Below are 21,748 nucleotides of genomic sequence, written 5' to 3'. Positions count from 1 at the left end.
TCATCACCTGTGAATTGCAATGGTTCAGACCTCAGAGCTGCTGTTAGGATGGGAGAGATTGCATATACCATACTTAGAATGCTTGGCACATGGTCTCCAGAACTGTTAGCTCTTTTTAAGACTATTTATTGTAGGGTACTGTTGATACTATATAGAGGGAATTTCATGCAGTTTTCCTTTATTGAAGAATCCGTGGAGTAGAACTACTGGGGCAAGAAATAATAGTACCCAGAGGCCTACATTATAGATCTTTTTCTAAGCAGTGATGTGATAAACTGGACACAGAAAGCTTGGGTGAGGGCAAACAATCTTTAGCGAAGACTGTCCTGAGACAGTAAGGTTACTCGGAGAGGGCAGAGGTGAAGGATAGGGAAAGGAGCGGGCACAAGGGGAGACGAAGGAGGCGGAAGGGGCGGAAGCAGGAACCTTGTGTGTGTGTGTCGAGGGGCGGGGTGCTCCTAGAAGGCTTTGGAAGCAGAGCGTTTGGGTGCAGAAGACCGGGAAGGGTGCTGCGAGACCGGGGCGTCTGAAAGAGGATGCTCGGGCCCCGGGCACGAGCGCGCTAGTTACCGTTTGCTTCTCTTCGAGGAAGGCACCGGTTCCAGGCAGCTTCCTGAGCTTGGGCTCACGTCTCAGCGAGAGCCAGGCGCCTAAGCCACCCTCTGGGGCCTCGACACCCATCCGGCGGCCAGCCGGGCGGGCAGGGCCAGGCCGGGCTGGGGTCCCACCCCGCACGCGTCCAGCTTTCTCAGCCTCAGCCCCCGGCAGCCGCGGTGCGGACCGGCGGGAGGCGCCTCCGGAGGTTTCCGTCTGGTCCCTCCCCCTCCCCCCGCGCCGACTCCGTCCGCCTCCCCGCCTCCCGCTCTGAGCCCCGGCCAGCGCGCAGGGAGGGAGCGGGCCGACGCTGCATCATTCCGCACCGGCTGCAGCGCGGCCGGAGGGAGCAGGTGGAGCGGGCGGGCGCGGCGAGCCGGAGCGCGGGACCTGGGGAGACTGCAGTGACGCTGCCCCGAGACATGGCGGCCGCGCGCCTCTGAATAAGCAGAATCGGAGCCCCTTGTCGCCCCCGGCCGCCGCAGCTGGGCCATGCCGCACCGCTGCTGACCGCAGGCAGGGTCCGGCCCGGAGGACACATGCCGCAGCAGCTGCCACCTCGCCGTTGATCCTCTCCCCTGCATTCTCCATGTTGCGTTTCTCGCCAGGTTCTCAGGCAGTGTAGCTGCGGCTGCCAGAGAGGCAATTCTTTTCCCATTTTCATCCTTCCCTCTTTAGTTCCTTCTCCCTTCCCCCGCCTGCTTTGCATCCATCTCCTCCACCCGGTTACCCACTCCTACCTCCGTCCACCGGGGCTATGGCCGCGGAAGAGGTATTGCAGACTGTGGACCATTATAAGACCGAGATAGAGAGGCTGACCAAGGAGCTCACGGAGACCACCCACGAAAAGATCCAGGCGGCCGAATACGGACTGGTGGTACTAGAAGAGAAGCTGACCCTCAAGCAGCAGTATGATGAGCTGGAGGCTGAATACGACAGCCTCAAACAGGAGCTGGAGCAGCTGAAAGAGGTGAGTTGCCTGTCACCTCTTCCCCGCTCGGCCTGGTCCCCCCACCCTCGGCGCCCACTCATCATTTATAAAGTAGTCGGGAAGCTTACTATTGAAAGGACTGTTTCTTCACTTAGAACCCTTGTAGATAAGAAAAGATTGAAAGAGTCCATTGTTTTAACCCCAAGAGGGAAATTGCCCAGGAAATGAATGTATAATCTGGAATTTGGGAGGCGATGGCTGTTTGGCCTGTGGGGGAGGGAGATTCGTAAGAGTCCTCAAGTCTCAGCACTCAGAGGCGACATTCAGCCGGGTCGGAATGCATAAATCAAACTTCTCAAAACTGCTGTTATATCAAGCTCAGGTTTCAGTGACAATCCCATAATCCACAAAGGCTTTGAGTAGGTTTGTGTTGAGGAGCCACAGTTTCAAAGGATGTAGAACCTCAGCCTTCTGATGAATGTAACCACTCCTTGATGAGATTGGAAACTGTTATTAAGAGAATTCCCCGCCAATCCCATTTGAAAAAGAGTGAGCACTCTTCCTTTTCCTTGGCTTTAGTTATCCTTGTCTGGCTGCAGGAGAAAAACAACTCTACTGCTGGGGATTGCTGCTGCCTCAGTTTCCCCTCTGAGTGAGGATGGGCCATGCCCAAAGTCTTATAAGGTCACCCTGACCAGGGAAAATTAAGTCCCCTACAGATGGTCTGAAAGAATGGCATACATCAAATGCATGAGTAGCGGTGCATTTCAAATAAGGCTCTTCTGTTTTAAATGACTGTATATATAAAACCAGAATGTCACAAATGGACCGTGTATATATAACAGTTGTCCTCTTTAATCTTTTGGTATTGGCTTCTTTTAAAGACTAGCTAATGTTTGGAAAAAAATAAGTAGTGAATATACTTTGATTTCCTATCAAAAGACTTAGAGGAATATACATATTGTTGAAGAAATTCAGTCTGTTTTACCCAATTCCTGAGGTACTATGTGTAGCATAAATGAAAATGTACACACTGCTTTTCTGTGTGGCACGTCTTTATTTTTATGTGCCTGTTGGCATTTAAAATGTTAATTTTAATCTCGTATATAATGTTAATCATACATGTTTTTCTTATAATGTACTCAAACAGTTTCTCAGGGGGCTGTCTTGTTTTGTATTATTATATTTAAGAAGCATGATCTATGACATATCTAATCAACCTGCCTTCTAATTTAATACATAATATGGTAAACATTTATACTTTCAGATATATATTATTTTTATTCTTATGCCTAAATGTCAAAAAAAATAAACATATGGTAAAAACCACAATTGGAAATCTGATTTTTTGTGTGTTAGGCTGTAAATTTCTAGTTTATGTTCTTTTGGTTTTGTCTTTTGTTTTTGTTTTTACCAAGTATATGTCTGTTCTTAACTACAACTAGATTTAATGGTATTTTCCAACTTAGATTAGGTCTTTACCTGATACGTTTAAATTCAATAATGATAAACCTGGTGAAGTCAGCAAACAGGATGGTGATTGTAATTTTCAGGGACGTTTTGATGTTGTCTACACTTATCAACACTGTTTTACCAAGACAAGGAAGTGCAAACCAGGCAATGTTAAGCCATCACCTCTTTGATAAAGATGGTAGACTTAATTTAATGAAATGGAATATAACTGTTGACTAGCTTTCCTGCTTGATTCAAATAACCCTACTACGGTTTTTCTGTGTCATTGCATTCACCATATATAGTAAACTTTAATGCAATTGTCGTTTGCCTTTACTAGACCATGTGTTCTCTAGGCAAGGAATCTGTCTTAATTAATATTGCATCCAAAGTCTTTAACACAAAGCCCACTACATAGTGAGCCTACAGTAAATATTTTATGAAAGAATAAATTTATACTGGAAGAATATATACTTTATCAAGCATTCACCAGTCCATATTGGTTAGTGTCAGAGAAAGACTAAGAAAATGAGGAAGTATATGTAGTGACTAGTGTTAAAAGCTACCTGTATTACTTTCATCAGCATCATAGGAAAAATGAGAAAAAATGTTTTATAAGAATATTGTGACATTTTTCTTAATATAGAATAATGCAAATACCAATTACAATTTTTTTCCTACAAAAATTGAGGTGTATTTTGTTCTGTATATCAGGAGATTAACAAATATTTATCAAAATTATTGTCAGCAAATGATACTTGTTTACATATGTATTTTGAGTTTGCATTTAGCATAAATATAATTGAAAGTTCCCAGTGAACTGGCTTATACAATTATATAAAAGTGTATTTTAGGGTAATAAAATTAATCATTATATTTGATAGTGAGACCTGTTATTTTGACCCTTTAAACACAATGTATCCTTTAGGTGGGAGTATTATTTAAATGAGCTAAATCAGTCTCAATAATATTTCCTGTGTGAAAAGTAAATGTAAAATAATTGTGGAAACTAAAATATTGCGGTGATGATATCACATAGAAGTCATTTTTGAAAAACACATTTTATTAGTGCTCTGATTTATCAAAAGGAAGTTTCGTTCGTTTGAAGGTATATATAGGAAATGATGTTGCTGCACTAAACTATAAAGCCAAGTATAAAATCTTTGGTTTATTTCCTAGCTGTTTCAACAGATATAATTTATTTAAAAGTAGTTGGACCAGTCAACAGAAAAATACTGTGCTAAGTTCAAGTTGGACATTAGTAATTTGCAGTGTCGCGACATGGCTCAGTCTTTACAGGTCATGTTGTTTTCAAGAGTCAGCACCCAGCAATGCTGCTGTCCCCCTTTCCCAGGCTGTGTACAGCTCTGACTGTAATGCAAGTGAGCAGTATTGCTGAAGATGCGCAGAATCAAAATGATTAATTCACTGTTATCTAGTTACTTTCTTTCCTAAGCCTGGAATGTTCTTTGTCTTGGCTTCATAACATTAGGGCTCTGCCCTGTGCCTACATGACTGTTGTAATTACAAAAGAACATGCTAAGTTGCTTCAGTCGTGTCCGACTCTGTGCGACCCCATAGACGGCAGCCCACCAGGCTCCCCTGTCCCTGAGATTCTCCAGGCAAGAACACTGGAGTGGGTTGCCATTTCCTTCTTCATACTTGAAGAAAAAAAAATACTAATGCTGTGAAAAAAGAATGACTTCTGACATCATCATACTGCTCTCCTTTTCATTATCTTTGGAGAGCGGGACAAAGTACATGTCCACTAAAATACTTGACCATGGCTTTATGATTTCACGGATAATGCTTGCTTTTCAGTGGCCTGAGGGCCTGGCTGGGCGTAGTTTTGGGATGTGTGTAAATGAGCACTGTGCCTGTCACCCAGGCCAAAATAGTATTTGAAGAAGAGTCATGGTTCTAAAATAATTTGAAAATTAAACATTCATTTTAAAAAAATAAAAAAAACCCTAAAATTTAACTTTAAGAGTTGTGTTTTTTGGCTTTAAAAATGTTTAAAATGTAGAGAAGTTTTTTTTTTTTTTTTTTAATGTAGAGAAGTTTTAAGAGATCCTCTTCGAAAGGAATGATTCAGCATTCCTGGTAGCATGAAAACATGTCCATGTGACAACTTTAGAAAAGTTTGGCAGCTAGGTTACAGTGCACTCTCTACTAAGAATCTTTACCTCATTTCCTCCTTTTGTCAGCCTGACACTAAGGATAGACACAGGGTGCTGAGGGAGCACTTTGTGGACACAGAGCAGCTTTTCCTCTTAGAGCCAACTTGATGCTTTTTCAGGATTCTAATTAAATCGTCCAAGAAATAAACACTGAACTTAAATGTTTTTAGAGATTGTCATATTAGGGACCTGACAAAAGTCATTTAAGTACCTGAGTTCATCTTTAAACAGAACTCATTTTTTTCCCCTCTTATGGTTAGAAAGATTGTTAGTTTCTCTTCTCTTTGTAAATTCTAAATCATAAAATCATATGAGGGGAAAAACCCAGATTTATTTTCCAGTCTATGAAGAAACATAGAGAAAGTATTTATTTATCTAAGCTAGTAGTTTTATTGTTTTTAAAGAAGAAATGTTATACTTACAGTTGCATTTATTATCAAGTTAATGAAAACATCTAAAGTATGTGGACATATACTTTTGGAAAGTGTTTATAAGCAACCTCAACAAGCAAACATAATCACACTTTCAATCATATTTCTTTTTCTTTTTTTTTTTTTTTCACCTAGTTTCTCTAACTTGTGGGCTTCCCTTGTGGCTCACCTGGTAAAGAATCCTCCTGTAATATGGGAGATCTGGGTTCTATCTCTGGATTGGGAAGATCCCCTGGAGAAGGGAAAGGCTACCCACTCCAGTATTCTGGCCTGGAGAATTCCATAGACTGTATGGTCCATGGGGTTGCAAAGAGTCGGACATGACTGAGCAACTTTCACTTTTTCTCTTAACTTGCACCATTTTTTTTCTTTTTATTTCAACTCAAAATTTCATCTCTAGAGAAGTTATTTCTCAGATACTACTTAGCAAAATTTTATCGTCTCATCACATTCATCATATTTGCATGAACATGTACAGCAGCCATGATTTGAAGATGGTTTTCAAAATTTAATACTTACAAATATTCTCCCCTGTCTTCCTCTTAAATATGCTTGTACTGTATGGATATTGCATTCCAAATTTGAAAATACAATAATTAGCTTGCATGTTGAAATACATAGTAAAGGACTTTCCCACACCTAAGATTTTACCTGTAAACATGGCTTTGAAGGAGAGGAGGGTATAAAGAGGTGCAGAGTCTGACTGTTAAATAATTGATTATGCTGAAGGAGAAGTGGCAGAAAATGAAATTGGGAAAGTATCAGTGACTGTATTTTGTTAGAGATGGGGAACCATTAAAAGGAAATGAAAGGAAACAATAACTGTTTGGTGCCTTACATCTTATTTAATCTTCAAAGTAACTCAGAGGTTTATTGCCTTTTTTTTTAACAGATAAGAAAATAATTAAAGTAATAAAGACTTGAACTATGTATACAGCCCCATTTAGGACTAGGCACTTTGCATGCCTTATCCGTAATTCTTACAGCAGTCCTTTTACAAGATAGATATGGCTTGCATCATACAAAGAGAAAACCTAGTCTTAGGGAAGCTAGGGGTCCTTCCCAAGGCCACAAAGTGAAGTGGTGAAACCTGGTTCAGGAAGAAACTCATTTTCTTTGCACTTATTACCTGAGAGGCTCCAACACCTGAGTCAGCATGTGGTTAAGAAGGTCATGGTGTTGGTCATAGAGGGTGGATTGGAACTGCAGAGGCAGTAGGCGTAGTGGTGTGAGGGGGTACAAAACCTGAGGGCTGTAAAAGGGATGTAGGGTGGAAGGTGGTGTTGGATGTGACCGGTTGTGGAGAGTGAAGAAGAGAGTAGGTTTGAGAATACCGGGATGGATTAGAAGGTGGTTTCATTCACAAAGGAAGGTTCTAGGGAGAAAGTTTTAGAAGGCAAAGTTGATGCCTGAGTTATATGAGTTTTTAAAATTCATGTTTTCCTTGAGGGGAGGCATAAGTTGCTTGATAAATTAAAATACTCAACTCTTAGTTTAATAAAACAAATGAATAATTTTTGCAGTTGGTTGTCATTTTATTCAGTCCTAATTTCCAGAATATGGAATACACAAATAATTTAACAATGTTTTCACCAGTTACCCTGATTGCATTCTGAATTAGGAGATGTGCCAACTCATAAACAGTGGGCAAGAAGCTGGGCTGGCCCAGTGAGGAAAACCAGCCCTTGCAGACCTCGTGGGTTAGGGGTGGTAGGAGCAGCAGCACCCCAACCCTCACTGACTGAGTGCATTAGCACTTTTTCTTTTTTTGGCCACAAGAGTTTGACTGCTCTTTAAAAATTATAGCTGTATAATTATGACCATTTGTGGCAATGATCCTAGTCAAGTAAAAGCGTAGACAATTAAGTAGTTTCCCCTGCCTTTCCTCCCAGTTCTGTCTCTGTGTTAGCACTTTGGTGAGTATTCTCTTATACTTGTTTTAAATATCTTTAAACATGTGAATCCACATGCAAGTTTTTTGTTGTTCTTTTGTTTTTATTAAAATAGAATAATGTCATACATATTACTTTGTAACTTGACATTTAAATTTAATAGTATATCCTTTTAAAATGAAGTATTTCTAGGGCAGGACTGTATTTTTAAGGCACTGATGTTTCGAGTATGAAGCAAATGGGACTGATTTGGGAAGAAAACCAGAGAGCCTCAGGGAGTGTGGTTGGCACTGGAGGCTGGAGGGGGTGGGGAGGTGACCAGAGTTGGCCCTAAGGCTAGCTTGGGTGGTCTGTGAGAGAGAAAACATGTGTGTGTGTGTCATAGAAACTGGTGGAATTTGTTGGGTTGCCCCATGACAGGCCTGTGTGATAATACCAAGGGAAATGATGAAAAGTTTTCTGGGTGAATTAGCAGTGATTTTGATTCCTTGTCTTCTTGGCTGGTGTTGGAGCTACATGGATCACCATAATAGGTGGCTGGTTTCCAGGGCCAGCAAGAGCTGGTCCTGCATCCTGCAGTATGGCCACATCCTGTCCATGCCAGGTCCTGGGGAGAAGCCAAGATGATGCAGAAGCAACTGGGATTCATTACGTGATCCCTTCTTTGCCCTGTGATACTTGAGGTTTTGTTTTGTTTTTAACTTTTCAGAAAAAATTACTTTTATTATAATACTACTTTGGTTATAACTATAAATATAATTTACTTTTATTGAAGACAATAAAGTACCCAAAATTATGAAGAAAATTAAAACCATCCATAATTTTTATTGGCCTAGTATTTTATAATCTACATGTTCAACTATTTTACATTTTATACCAACTGGATTTTTTTTTTCTTTAGATTGTCCATTACTTCTTTTTTTAAAAACACAGGCTTCATCAGAGGCATGTCCATTACTTCTTGTTTTATTTCATTTATTCATTCAAAAATTTTTACTCAGTGGCTACTATGTTGGTGGCACTGTGCTGCTTTCTGAAGATAGCAAGATGGGACTCCCTGAATGAAGCTTATGGGGAGAGAGTCAGCAATCACACACACATGTCAGATGTGAGAAATGCCATGAGTGAAGAGATGAAGGCTTGCTGGGGAAAACACGATCAGGAAAAACCTCTCCCAGGGATGACATTTGAGCCCAGATCTGAGTGATTAGAATGAGCCAGTCAGGTAGAGATTGAGGGAAGTGAATTTTAGGAAAAGGAACAAGTACAAAGATTGTGGAACTCTGCTGGTAGTTGTTAGGGGAAATGGTGGGTCATTTTGCCCTGTAAAATCAACTGTTCATATAAAGAAGATGTGGTACAGTGGAATACTACTTAACCATAAAAAGGATGAAAAATTTTGCTGTTTGCAACAACGTGGATGGAACTGAAGGGTATTATGCTTAGTGAAATGTCAGACAGAGATGAGACTTACCTGGTGGTCCAGTGGTTAAGACTTTGCTCTTCCACTTCAGGGGGCTTGGGTTCAATCCCTGGTCAGGGAACTAAGATCTCGCATGCCACATGGCATGGCCAAAAAAAAAAAAAGAGGAAGACAGAGTGTTATCACATACGTGTGCATGCTTAGTCGCTTCAGTCCTGTCTGTCTCTGTGACTCTATGGACTGTAGCCCATCAGGTTCCTCTGTCCATGAGATTCTCTAGGCAAAAATACTGGAGCGGGTTGCTATGCCCTCCTCCAGGAGATTTTCCCGACCCAGGGATCAGACCTGCATCTCCTGTGTCTCCTACATTGCAGGCAGATTCTTTGCTAAGCTACCTGGGAAGCCCGTTATCACTTGTATATGGGATCTAAAAAATAAATGAATGAATGTATCAAAACAGAAACAAGCTCCCAGATATAGAAAACAAACTAGTGGTTACCAGTGGAGAGGGGCAAGACGAGGATAGGGGATTAAGAAATACAGACTATTATGTATTAAATAAATAAGCTACAAGAATATATTGTACAACATAGGGCCTATAGCCAATATTTTATAATAACTTTAAATGGAGTATAATATATAAAAATTTTGATTCATTATGTTATACATCTGAGAACTAATATAATATTGTAAATCAATGATACCTCAGTAAAAAGGGAAAATTAGAAACATTCATTTGAAAAATGACCATCCATAAAGTAGTATATTATCTTTAGATTCTTCAAATAAGATTTTGGAGCTCAACATTGGAAGTGTTTGTACAGAGCCTGGATACCCCGTGAGGTCTTCTTTTTGAAGAGGTGACAGACTACTCACTAGGATCAGTTGGTGGGTGATTTGTAAAGCTACTGCTGCCTGGACCCCATCTGAGACAGTTCAGCCATTGGAAGTAGAGCGGGGCTTCAGCATGTTAACCCCACTCCCATGGGTGCAGCCAGGGCTGACAGCCTCTCTCCTAGAAACTTCCAACTCTAGGAGTAAGTGACTCTGTAGAAATGTGAGTGTTTAGTAAGAAAAACTGGAAAGTCATGAGCTAGTACGTAGACCTCAGTCACACGTGTTTTTACTTCTCTAATTCCTATAAATGAAGACATGGGAAAGGCTTTTTTTCTGTAATTGAAGACATGAGAAACCAACAGATATCATCAGAAGCTTAATTGCATTAGACAGTTAAGATGTGTGCTAAAAGTGTATATTTTCTGATCTTTCAGGGTTCTTTAAACTTTTTTTAAAAAAGTTGTCTCCTTTTGTATGAAATTTATTTTAAAAGTTATTTGTCTCCTTTGTTGTGTCTGTTTCTTGCTCTGTTACAAATTTTGTTGTTGTTCAGTCACTAAGTTGTGTCTGACTCTTTGCAGTTCCATAGACTACAGCATGCCAGGCTCCCCTGTCGTTCACTATCTCCTGGAGTTTGCCCAAACTCATGTCCATTGAGTTGGTGATGCCATCCAACCATCTCATCCTCTGTCATCCCCTTTTTCTGCCCTCAATCTTTCCCAGCATCTGGGTCTTTTCCAATGAATCGGCTCTTTGCATCAAGTGGCCAAAGTATTGGAGCTTCAGCTTCATCATCAGTCCTTGCAATGAATATTCAGGGTTGATTTCATTTAGGATTGACTAATTTGATCACTTTGCAGTTCAAGAGACTCTCAAAGAGTCTTCTCCAACACCACAAATCAAAAGTATCAATTCTTTGGCGCTAAGCCTTCTTTATGGTCTAACTCTCACATCCATATATGACTACTGGAAAGACCATAGCTATGTCTATACAGACCTTTGTCAGCAGGGTGATGTCTCTGCTTTTTAATACACTGTGTAGATTTGTCATAGCTTTTTTTCCAGTGAAAGTGGAGTTGCTCAGTCATGTCCGACTCTTTGCGACCCCATGGACTGTAGCCCACCAGGCTCCTCCGTCCATGGAATTTTCCAGGCAAGAGTACTGGAATGGGTTGCCATTTCCTTCTCCAGAGGATCTTCCTGACCCATGGATTGAATCCAGGTCTCCTGCATTGTAGGCAGCCGCTTTTACTGTCTGAGCCACCAGGGAGCAAGCATCTTTTAATTTTGTGATTGTAGTCACCATCTGCAGTGATTTTGGAGCCCAAGAAAATAAAGTCTGTCACTGTTTCCATTGTTTCCCCATCTATTTGCCATGAAGTGATGGGACTAGATGCCATGATCTTAATTTTTTGAATGTTAAATTTTAAGCCAGGTTTTTCATGCTCCTCTTTCACCTTCATCAAGAGGCTCTTTAGTTCCCCTTCACTTTCTGCCATTAGGGTAGTATCATCTGCATAGCTGAGATTGTTGATATTTCTCCCAGCAATCTTTTTTTTTTTAGTTGAAGGATAATTGCTTTACAGAATTTTGTTGTTTTCTGGCAAACCTCAACAAGAATCAGCCATAGGTATACATACATCCCCTCCCTTTTGAATCTCCCAGCAATCTTGATTCCAGCTTGTGCTTCATCCAGCCCAGCGTTTCACATGATGTACTCTGCATGTAAGGGTCACATAAGCAGGGTGAAATATACAGCCTTGACATACTCCTTTCCCAATTTTGAACCAGTCCATTGTTCCATGTCTGGTTCTAACTGTTGCTTCTTGACCCCCACACAGGTTTCTCAGGAGGCAGGTAAGGTGGTCTGCTACTCTCATCTCTTTAAGAACTTTCCACAGTTTGTTGTGATTCACACAGTCAAAGGCTTTAGTGTAGTTAATGAAGCAGAAGTAGATTTATTTTTGGAATTCCCTTGCTTTCTCTATGATCCAGTGGATGTTGGCAATTTGATCTCTGGTTCCTCTGCCTTTTCTAAATCTACCTTGTACAACTGGAAGTTCTTGGTTCTTGTACTGTTGAAGCCTAGCTTGAAGGATTTTGACTATTACCTTGCTAGTATGTGAAATGAGCACAGTTGTACTGTAGTTTGAACATTTTTGGCATTGCCCTTCTTTGCGATTGGAATGAAAACTGACCTTTTCCAGTGCTGTGGCCACTGCTGAGTTTTTCACATTTGCTGGTATGTTGAGTGCAGCACTGTAACAGCATCATCTTTTAGTATTTGAAATAGCTCAGCTGGAATTCCATCACTTCCACTAGCTCTGTTCATAGTAATGCTTCCTAAGGCCCACTTGACTTCACAGTCCAGGATATCTGGCTGTAGGTGAATGACCACACCATTATGGTTATATGGGTCATTAAGACCTTTTTTGTATAGTTCCTCTGTATATTCTTGCCACCTCTTCTTAATCTCTTCTGTTTTTGTTAGGTCCTTACCATTTCTGTCTTTGATTGTGCCCATCTTTGCATGAAATATTCCCTGGTATCTCCAGTTTTCTTGAAGTGATCTCTAGTCTTCTCCATTCTGTTGTTTTCCTCTATTTCTTTGAAAATTCATAAATATTTATTAATTTAAAGTTTGCAAATTCATAAAGAGAATTGCTTTGGTGGGTTGATCTTTAACTTCCGGGGGTTATTCTCACCTGTTCTTTTAGTTATTCTTAGTGTTTCAAACACTATTTTATGGAGAAATAGCACAACTCTAAAATGTAATATTTAACTGCTGTGTTTCTATCTTTCTATTTAGAGTTGAAATAAAGAGACCTGTTTACATTCATGGGCAGTACATAATAACAGTAGCAATTTCCTTAAGAATGTTTTTTGCAGTTTGGCCTGAGTCTGTAAATAGAAGGCTCAGAATGATGGGTCTTTGTTTTTCTCTGGCACCCTGCAGAGTAATGTGGAATCAAATGCCACTGCTAAAGAGCTCTTAGCCGTCAATTTTTGAAATTGAAAAAGGTTTATATTATAACATGAATGTGCCTTGTTGATAAGCCTCACTGATTGCCATTCTCTAGATAGTATTAGATTTTTTGAAGTTGATCTCAATGTGAGATAACTAGATGGAGACAGGATAAATTTAATCTTGTACATGATTTTGTTTGATGAGCTGAAAGTAATGTCGTCTTACAGACTGTCTTTCTGGCATACATGGCCATTTTCCTCCCCTTTAAATTGTAATCTGATATTCTTTCTCCTAATGCTGATATATGCATGGAGCCTTTAAGCTCAAAACCTCAAGGACATACAATTAGGAGAAAAAGCAACCATTAGAAAGAAGGATATATTATGTAAAGTTTAAAAATAAAATAAAATTAAAAAAAAAAGAAGGATATAATACACTTGAAAACAAATTATAAATACTTTTGAATTTTTGGCCCTTTGATTTATATTTTAAGTTGATAAAGGTTCTTAGTGTCGGTAATTCACAATTAACTATGATTTAATTATTTCATTCTAATGATCTAAACAGCAATAACCCTTTTGTTAATATTTTAAAATAATTTAGAACTAGAATCATTTTTTTTAAAGAATTCTTAGGTTCTCTATCTTAATCACTGCAGTTATTTCCAATCAAGTTTTATATGCTCTTTTCATTTTAGCCGAATAGATAATATATCTTTGCAAGTCACATTGAAGCATTTGGGATAATATGAGCTATTATTTGCTAAAATTGAGACCAGGATCTCAAACCACAATTATATTTTTAGACAATGGTTACAGTAAGACATTTCAGGAAATGACAATGAAAAGAATCGTCAATTCCAAGAGAAAATTTTATAAGTTGCATTTTAATTTGTGATGCTAAATGTGATTTAGACGTGGACAATGGACACCAAAGTAAATACCAAGAACAAGTAGGTCATTGCATAAAGCTGACTAAGGTTCATTCATTCTTTTCTACAATAACAATATATTTAATACCTCCTATGTGTTAAGCACAGATCTAGGTGCTGAGAATGCAGCAGAGACAAGACCAACAGGAATATACATGTTCATGAAGTTTACATTCTGCAGGAGAATGGAAGGGGAAACAATAAACAAAATAAATAAGTAAAGTAGAATGTTAGATAGAGAAAAATAGAGCAGGGAAGGGGGAAATGGCAAGATAAGTGGGGAAAGGTCAGAGGGAGCCTGGAGAGGGATGGCCAAGAGAGTGTATAGCTGGAAGGAGGTGGGGAGTGGTGTGAGCAGTAGATGAGGTCAGAGAAGGAATGAGTATCAGTGATGCAGCAGCTTTTAAATTATTACCAGGACTTTGGCATTTGTTCTGAGTTATATGGGAAATTTCTGGAGGTTTTGAGCACAAGAGTCACAATGGCCTACTCTTCCCTCCCCCTGACCTGTGTGTACATTCAAGGACACTGTAACCTCTTTCAGGGAAAGGATTTTAATTAATCTGGTAATTTATGAGATTTGTTGTATTCTCCTCTCTGCCTTACCTATAGCAAGTGTTTAAGAGATGTTTATGGTATTGCGTTCATTTAGGGTGAAAAAAGAGATGAAATAATTAAGGTAGTTATTTTGAAAAGAAGTTGAACTAGACTCTCCTTGTTTTAAAAATAATTATGTGTTTGACGAATTAAACCAGCTTCCAAAAAAAGATACTGTGTTGTCTTGCCTTGTTCCTTGAACCAGAATCTTTACCTAACTTTCTTCTACTCTCTGTCCCTTATTCTGGACCATCTGAGCCACTTGGTAGCCGCTAGTCTAATGTGATATAAGGACAATTTTATATTGTATTACTGGTTCTGTACCATGATATTCTAGTCCTTGAGGGACTGGAATGGATGCTTGGTCATTGATTCATTCATGTATTTATTATTTAGAGAGCATCGGTTATATGCCAAGTTTCTGCTGAGTGTATCAATCCAAAAATGAGGAAGATATGGTCTTTAAGTTAGTTATTTGTTGTTAGAAGGAAAGACATGAGCAAATATGATTAAGGTATTTTATTGGAAGGATCACAGGTTTTTGGGTCAGAACAAACTGCATTAAAATGTGTTTAGTAGCTCTGCGATCTTGGGCAAATACTTAAAATTCTATGAATCTCACTTTCCTCCTGTAAAATGGAGGAAGATAGTAACTATGAATGTTAAAGAGAAGTCCATGTAATAAAGCATTTAATACAATCCCTGACACATAGTAAGCACTTGATAAATGGTGGATGTGGTGATGATAATTCATCATAATAATAAAATAGTAAAAATAATAGTTTTTTGGCTGTGTTTGATAGGCCACCAGAGTGGAGGGCAGTAAACTCAAAGGAATCAGGAAACTTTCTGATCCAGGAGGACATGTGAGGAGGCATAAAGAACATGTGAGGAGGGATTTTCCAGGCATGTAAGGGGCAGAGTCATTCAGGAAAAAGAAATAGCCTGCAGAGAAGGGAGGATTGGAGAGATTGTTGCTCATCAGCATCTGTGTTGTTGCAGGTGGTATTTAAAAGGGGATGAGGGGTGGGAGGTGAACCTTGGGGAGGTGGTTTGGGGCCTGACCACAGAGGGCCTTGTAACGAGGCTTGGCGAGGCTAACTCTGTGATCTCTGCAGGGAAGGCTTTGCCCCGAGAGCCAGACTTCGATAGGGTGAGAAGTACCTCTAACTAACAAGGTGTCTTCAAGTCTCTGCTGCTCATGTGCCCCGTTTGTTTTAGCTTCCTGGCCTCTTGTCTGGCAGCTTCTGCGTCTTACCTCCATTGTGAACAGATTGCCTAATTGCCCCTTCTTTCTGGGTCCTCAGTGCCGCTGGCCTTCCTTGAGGCTGGGCTGCTCCTGTTCCTTACAACCCTCATCACTCCCACTCCCTCTAGTTCCTGATTCTCTTGGCTCTGAGAGTCTCATGCCCTGTGGTCCTGACCTAGATTCTAACCTGTTGATCAAGCCTCAGATGTTGAGTTCTGTTCATACTAGACTTAATATTTCCTTGGCTTTGCTGCTTAGGATTCATGGCTGTTTTCCTCCTCTCTTGTCTTTTCTCTCAGTTGCCATTGATTCAGCTTCAGCCTCCATTTTGCTGCTGTTCTGGGTCTCCTTTATGCCTTTAGAATGGAGTCAGGTCACTTGTGGGAGTGATAAGGAGCTTCATCTATTTACCGTGGGAAAAGCATTGATAGTGTCAAAGCAGGACAGTAATATCATTAACTTTATGTTTGAAAACAGTGATTTTTGACTTTTGATTCTGACAGTACAGTAGTGTAGGACCTCTGAGTAACCCTTCTGCTGGGAACAATTAAAAATGCTAGATAAAATATAAAACTATAATATATGCATATACACAATACTATATAGTTTTATATAATATATAAAAATATAAAATGCATGAATGAATTGACTTCTTAGTAAGAATGCTCAGAGGCTAAATGGAAAAGCAAGAACCTTTAGAAGAAAGCAGTGTATCAGCACTTTTGCCTTGAGTAGCAAAAGGTATTTATTACCTGTAGCTCTATAAAAATTCTGCCCTTAGTTATTTTATCTCAGGCATTGGAAAAATAAATTTCTATACTAATTCTCAATATCTGATCTCTTTAATAACAAATAATATCATACTCCTGTAAAATTTAAAACTTTTATGAAAAAGACTCAGATGAACTATCACCTGAGCTGAAATTTATTTTTATCATCTTACGTTATTTCATTTTTCACAGTATGAAAAATATAATAGTTTGTCTTTTTATTTTAAAAAAACCTTCATAGTGTTAACTTGTGTTCAGATAGTTATAAATCAATACTTTTCCCCTTATGTTTATAGCTTAATTATGTTTTCAAGTCAAAACTATTTGAGGTTTTCCCCTTTGATAATCTAATATTAATAATATGGATAGTAAAAACTCAGCGATCCAGCATCACATTTAAAACTCCCTATTTAATGTTTTAAAAATAAGACTTCTTCAGTCCCTTTTTTCTCCTTGTATACTTTCCTTTCTCATCTTCTTTTATCCCCTCACTTTACATTAACTTCACACCAGAATATCAAGGATTTAATGGAATATGAAAGAATGAACTCTAATTAGGAGAAAATTCCCAGAATTTTATATGTCAGTGTGGAAGAAATCTTCTAAGCAAGATATAGAACTTAGACTCAAAAGGCAAGACTGACATACTCAGTTACATAGAAATTTTTTTTGAAAGTGGATAGGCATCATAAGCAGAAGTGCAATACAGACAACAGACTAGAAAAAAATGCAATATGATTGACTTACAAAGGATTATTACCCCTAATATCCAGGTACCCTTGAATTGATTGAAAACAGCAATAATAGAAAATGGGCAAAGACTGTAACTAGACAAACAGAAGAGGGTTTGCAGATAATAAATATGTAAAAGATGCTATATGTCAGCAGTCAGTTAATGCAAATTAAATAATAGGGAGTTTTCACTTTATTACTAAGCAACTTACAAAAATTTTAAATATTGATAACATACAGATTGCAGAGTGTGTAGAAATGTGAGCATTCTTATACATTGTTTGTGGTAGTATGAATTGCTGTGAGCTTTGAGAATGTGATTTAGCAGTCTGTATTAAGGTGTAACATGCATATAGTATTCGAGCCCAACAGTCTCTCACAAACCATAGGTAAGTGTATACCAGTTCTCAAATACCATGCATCAAACCGAAGCACTGGTTAGCATTAGTACCTAACTAGACCCTCATAACTCTAAACATGTATCGTATATGTGTGGAACATAAAATAAATCAAATTATACTCTTTTTTTTTTATGTATCCTAACAGATTGCTATATGTTTAGGTAAAATCATATCTTAAAATCTAGCTGTAATTCCATACTTATCACTCCTCTCTTAGCCCATTTCATAGACCTGGTTTAAGCTTTTGGCATAGTGGTCTTGGAGCGTGACTTTTAAAACATTTATTTTGCATTACTTTCAACTCTTCTTGATCTTGAAAATATGTTTGTGAGCATTTTTGACAAAAAAGTGATACTTATACTCTATTCTGGTGGATTCGGGGGCTGCTCCTCTCAACAACAACTGTGCTTGTTGTCCTCAGAAGCAGTCCTAGCACTGGACTCCTGACCCTACGGACTGAAGAAGTAACACATTCACTCTGAGATTTACAAAAATATTTATAAGAAAATTCTCTTTCACACTCTGTGAACAAGCTAGGTGCTGATTTGAGATGTTCTAAGCTTACTGTTACCTCTCTGTATTTACGTATTTATGTAATAATAAAAGTTGTGGCATGTAAAAGCAACTTTTGACTGAGAATCCATTACAAAAAGGAAAACTTAATATAGGAAAAAGTAACTAGAAATGAAGGTTAGATGATCCTTTAGGTCCAAATGAAGTTTTTTTCATTCCTAATCCTAAACAGGAAAAATTATTGTGGACATTTATTTTTTCACAGATGATAATTGAACACCTGCCATGTCCTAGGCATTGCAGTTAGGTGCTGTGGCGTACAAAGTTCCTGCTGGAGGGACTTGACATACCATTGGGGGAGAAAAGCATAAAAGAGTAAGGAAATAAATAATTTTGCATAATGATGTGTGCCAAACAGTGAAGAAAGCAGTAAAGAAATAATAAGACTATTATTATGCCAGGTATACTGGTGGGGGAGGCTGTTCAGAAGTGAGGGCCAGATATGGCCTTTCAAAGGAGATTGCATCTCAGGTGATGAGAAACAGCAAGCCTGGAAAAGATTTCAGTGTCCTGGGCTGAAGGTAACAGCAAATATGAAGGCCTTGAGATGTGAATGAGCTTGGTGTTACTGGCATTTTGGGTACAGCAGTCCGTGCAGCAAGAATATTTCTGTAATCACAATGACCTGAGAGTGGGGACACCCTGGCACATTGTGGGTGAGGCCAGGGGTGCTAACATCCTCCAGGAGCCCCTGGAGGATGATTTCTGTAATCATTGTGATTACAGAAATATTCTTGCTGCACAGCATAGTGGCTATAGTTAACATTACTCTTTTATATATTTAAAAGTTGCTAAGAGAAGACTCTTGAGAGTCTCTTGGACTGCAAGGAGATCCAACCAGTCCCTCCTAAAGGAGATCAGTCCTGGGTGTTCATTGGAAGGACTGATGCTAAAGCTGAAACTCCAGTACGTTGGCCACCTCGTGCAAAGAGTTGACTCATTGGAAAAGACCCTGATGCTGGGAGGGATTGGGGGCTGGAGGATAAGGGGACAACAGAGGATGAGATGGCTGGATGGCATCACCGACTCGATGGACATGAGTTTGAGTGAACTCTGGGAGTTGGTGATGGACAGGGAGGCCTGGCGTGCTGCGATTCATGGGGTCGCAAAGAGTCAGACACGACTGAGTGACTGAACTGAACTGAACTGAACTGAAGACGGTAGATCTTAGTTGTCATCATTAGAAAAAAAATAGAACTATGTGAGATGTTGGCATTAACTAGACTTCTTGTGGTGATCTTTTTGCAATGTACCATATAACAAATCGTGTTATATACCTAAAAACGGATACAATGTTATATATCAATTATATCTCAAATAAAATTTTAAAAAACAAAGAATAAACAAAAAAACCACCCTCACACTTTTCCCTCCCTTCCCCCCAGGGTGAGGCTATACTACCCTCAATAGAGAACCCATACAGTCTGGAGCAAGGGGATAGTATGGATGTTAGGAGGATGGAGCAGTGGACAGCAAACAAATCCTTGAGCCCTGGCAAGAAGTCTGGACTTTATTTTAAGCATAACCGGCAGCCACTGGAGTGATGTGATCTGATAAATATTTCAGGAAAGATTACTCGGTCTCCGCCTTGCAGACTGTCAAAGGAGTGATCCAAGGAAGGGAGCTATTACAGTAGTTCCAGTGTCAGGTGATGGTGGCTTGGGCTGGGGGAAGAGCTACTTGGGGGTGAGAAAAGAATAATTAAGAATGCATGTTGAAGGATTTGCTGATTAATTGATTATGAGAGCAAAAGAAAGGGAGAAATCAGGATGGCTCCTAAGTTTCTTTATAACAAGCTAAGAAGATTATAAAGGAATATATATGATGAGATACAGAAGTAAAGGAATAATATTTCACAATTAAATTTAGGAAATGAAATACATATTTATTTGAATTTGAAAATTCTTATGGATCCCAATTTTGATGCTTTTGTTTAAAAAAGAATTTTAAAATGTGTCTGCCAAAAGCATTTAACATTTGGAAAGGATTCATGACTTTGACAGAAAAACAAGCATCTTATAGTTATTATGCTCGATGATGTAATTTACTGGACTTAAGTTGGCTACATTTCATGATACACATTATGTAGCCATATTTCTTCATTTTATTACAAAGCTAAAATGTTGTCATTTTTCTTCCTATAAAATAAAACAAGCTAGCCATATATACTCTCTTGATTTTCTGTGATGGCAACCCCGTCCAGTTACTAAAATGGATATCAGTGTTTTTTAAACTAAAGAGTTAATTATTTATAGGAAGCAATGTGTATACTCTAGATTAGAAACAAGGAGAGTGGGGCATAGATATATCCTTAAACTGGAATTAAAGTAAAAAATGCGACTGGTACAAGTTAACAGCTTTCCTTTTCCTCTGCTGTGGGTCTTTGTTGGCTCGCTTGCAGTGCTAGATCATATTGTAGTCCCTAAGGGCCAGGGAGGCAAGTGTACAAGACTGTGAACATGCTGATGTGACCCTAGTCTGCAGGAACAGAAATGCTGTCCAGAAGGTAATGGTAAATGTCTGTCCATCCACTCCAGGAATATTTTGTTCTAGGTATCATGATCCAGGCAGAAACAATGGACAGCAGAAACAAGAGAACAGAGCTCAACTTAATATGAAGAAGGACCTTCCTTTATGGAACACTAAGAGCAGAGGGGAGAAGTAGCAGACTTTCTGAGGAGAGAGACTTCCTTTTTGGCTAATGGAGATGTTTAAGCAGAAGCCAAAAAGCTGTTTGGTAGGAATGTCAAGGAAGTGAGTCAGGCATTGATGGACTTTGGAACAGAGGTCATCTAAATTGTTTTCAGCATTGTAACTCTATCATTAAACATGCCTGTCTCACTGATACTGCAGAATTATAGTCCTGATGACAACAGCTGTACCAGTCCTATTTTGCAATGGCTGCTGGTTGTTAAACTCTGCAGGTGAAATACCAGAGTGACAGAGAACAGTGGAGAACAGTGCCCATGAGATTGGCCAACCTCACCAGAGCAGAGATCACACACTCTACTCTCATAGGCGAAAAGCAGCCCATTGATTTAGGAACATTTGATGTAGGGAGCTTCTTTTTATTTACAAAAAGGAAAGTCATGTGAAAAATCTGGATTTGAAAGCTCTCTCAGAAAACTGGAAGGTTTCACGAAGCCCGTGGCCCTCATTTCTTTATGAACGCAGTATGCTGGAGCCAAGTCTCTTTTTTTCAGAAAGGGCGTGAGTCTCCGGTTCATCACAGTCCCCACCATTCCATCTCTTCCATAACACCTTACTGTCTGCCTCTCTCACTTGTATTATCTGTCACTTCCTTGTTGGCGTTTGAAGGTTGTTGGGTTTTTGTGTGTGTGTGTGTGTGTGTGTGTGTTTGTGTTTTGGCCAGGCAGCTCTCAGGATCTTAGTTCCCAGACCAGGGATAGAAACCGTGCCCCCTGCAGTGAAAGTTGGAGTCCTAACCACTGGACCACCAGGGAAGTCTCTGACATTTGAGTTTTGACTTCTGATCTAGATGCTGACAGTCTTGACCTTCTATGGAAAAACAGAGAAAGGAAGAAAGCAAAGTCAAGAATGAGAAAGCAGAGGAGTTGGAGTCGGATCATTGTACATTTCCAAGAGCTCTGGATTTGGGTTAAAAGGACTCAAATTTTATTCTGAGTCTTCCTCATATCTCAAAGCCTCCATTTCTTCATCTACTAAATAAGGACAGTAAACAGGTCTATGTTTACTTTTGAATGAGATGGTAAGTGCAGGAGTGCCTGGCACGTGACTTTGCCCAAAGTACATGTTCTGGTTAGCT

The 21,748-nt window shown here is 39.4% G+C and overlaps 1 protein-coding gene across 4 annotated transcripts in view; it reads left to right on the top strand.

Moving 5' to 3' along the window:
• The first annotated feature begins 637 nt into the window (after nt 1–637).
• BICD1 (BICD cargo adaptor 1) overlaps nt 638–21,748 on the top strand; it is a 253,746-nt gene continuing 232,635 nt past the window's right edge. For all 4 annotated transcript variants that reach the window (XR_015164115.1, XM_086401423.1, XM_086401422.1 and 1 more), the window contains exon 1: nt 638–1,564. Coding sequence is in view for 3 of the 4 variants with exons in the window: in XM_086401423.1 (XP_086257549.1) it covers nt 1,352–1,564 (213 nt within the window). In the remaining variant the exon portion in view is untranslated. The remainder of the gene's footprint in view (nt 1,565–21,748) is intronic.

The sequence above is a fragment of the Bos grunniens genome, chromosome 5, assembly GCF_055505025.1.
Source record: "Bos grunniens cultivar Pamir isolate PY7600 chromosome 5, Bosgru_T2T1.0, whole genome shotgun sequence".
Classification (NCBI taxonomy): domain Eukaryota; kingdom Metazoa; phylum Chordata; class Mammalia; order Artiodactyla; family Bovidae; genus Bos; species Bos grunniens.
This window is presented reverse-complemented; position numbering and strand designations above follow the sequence as displayed.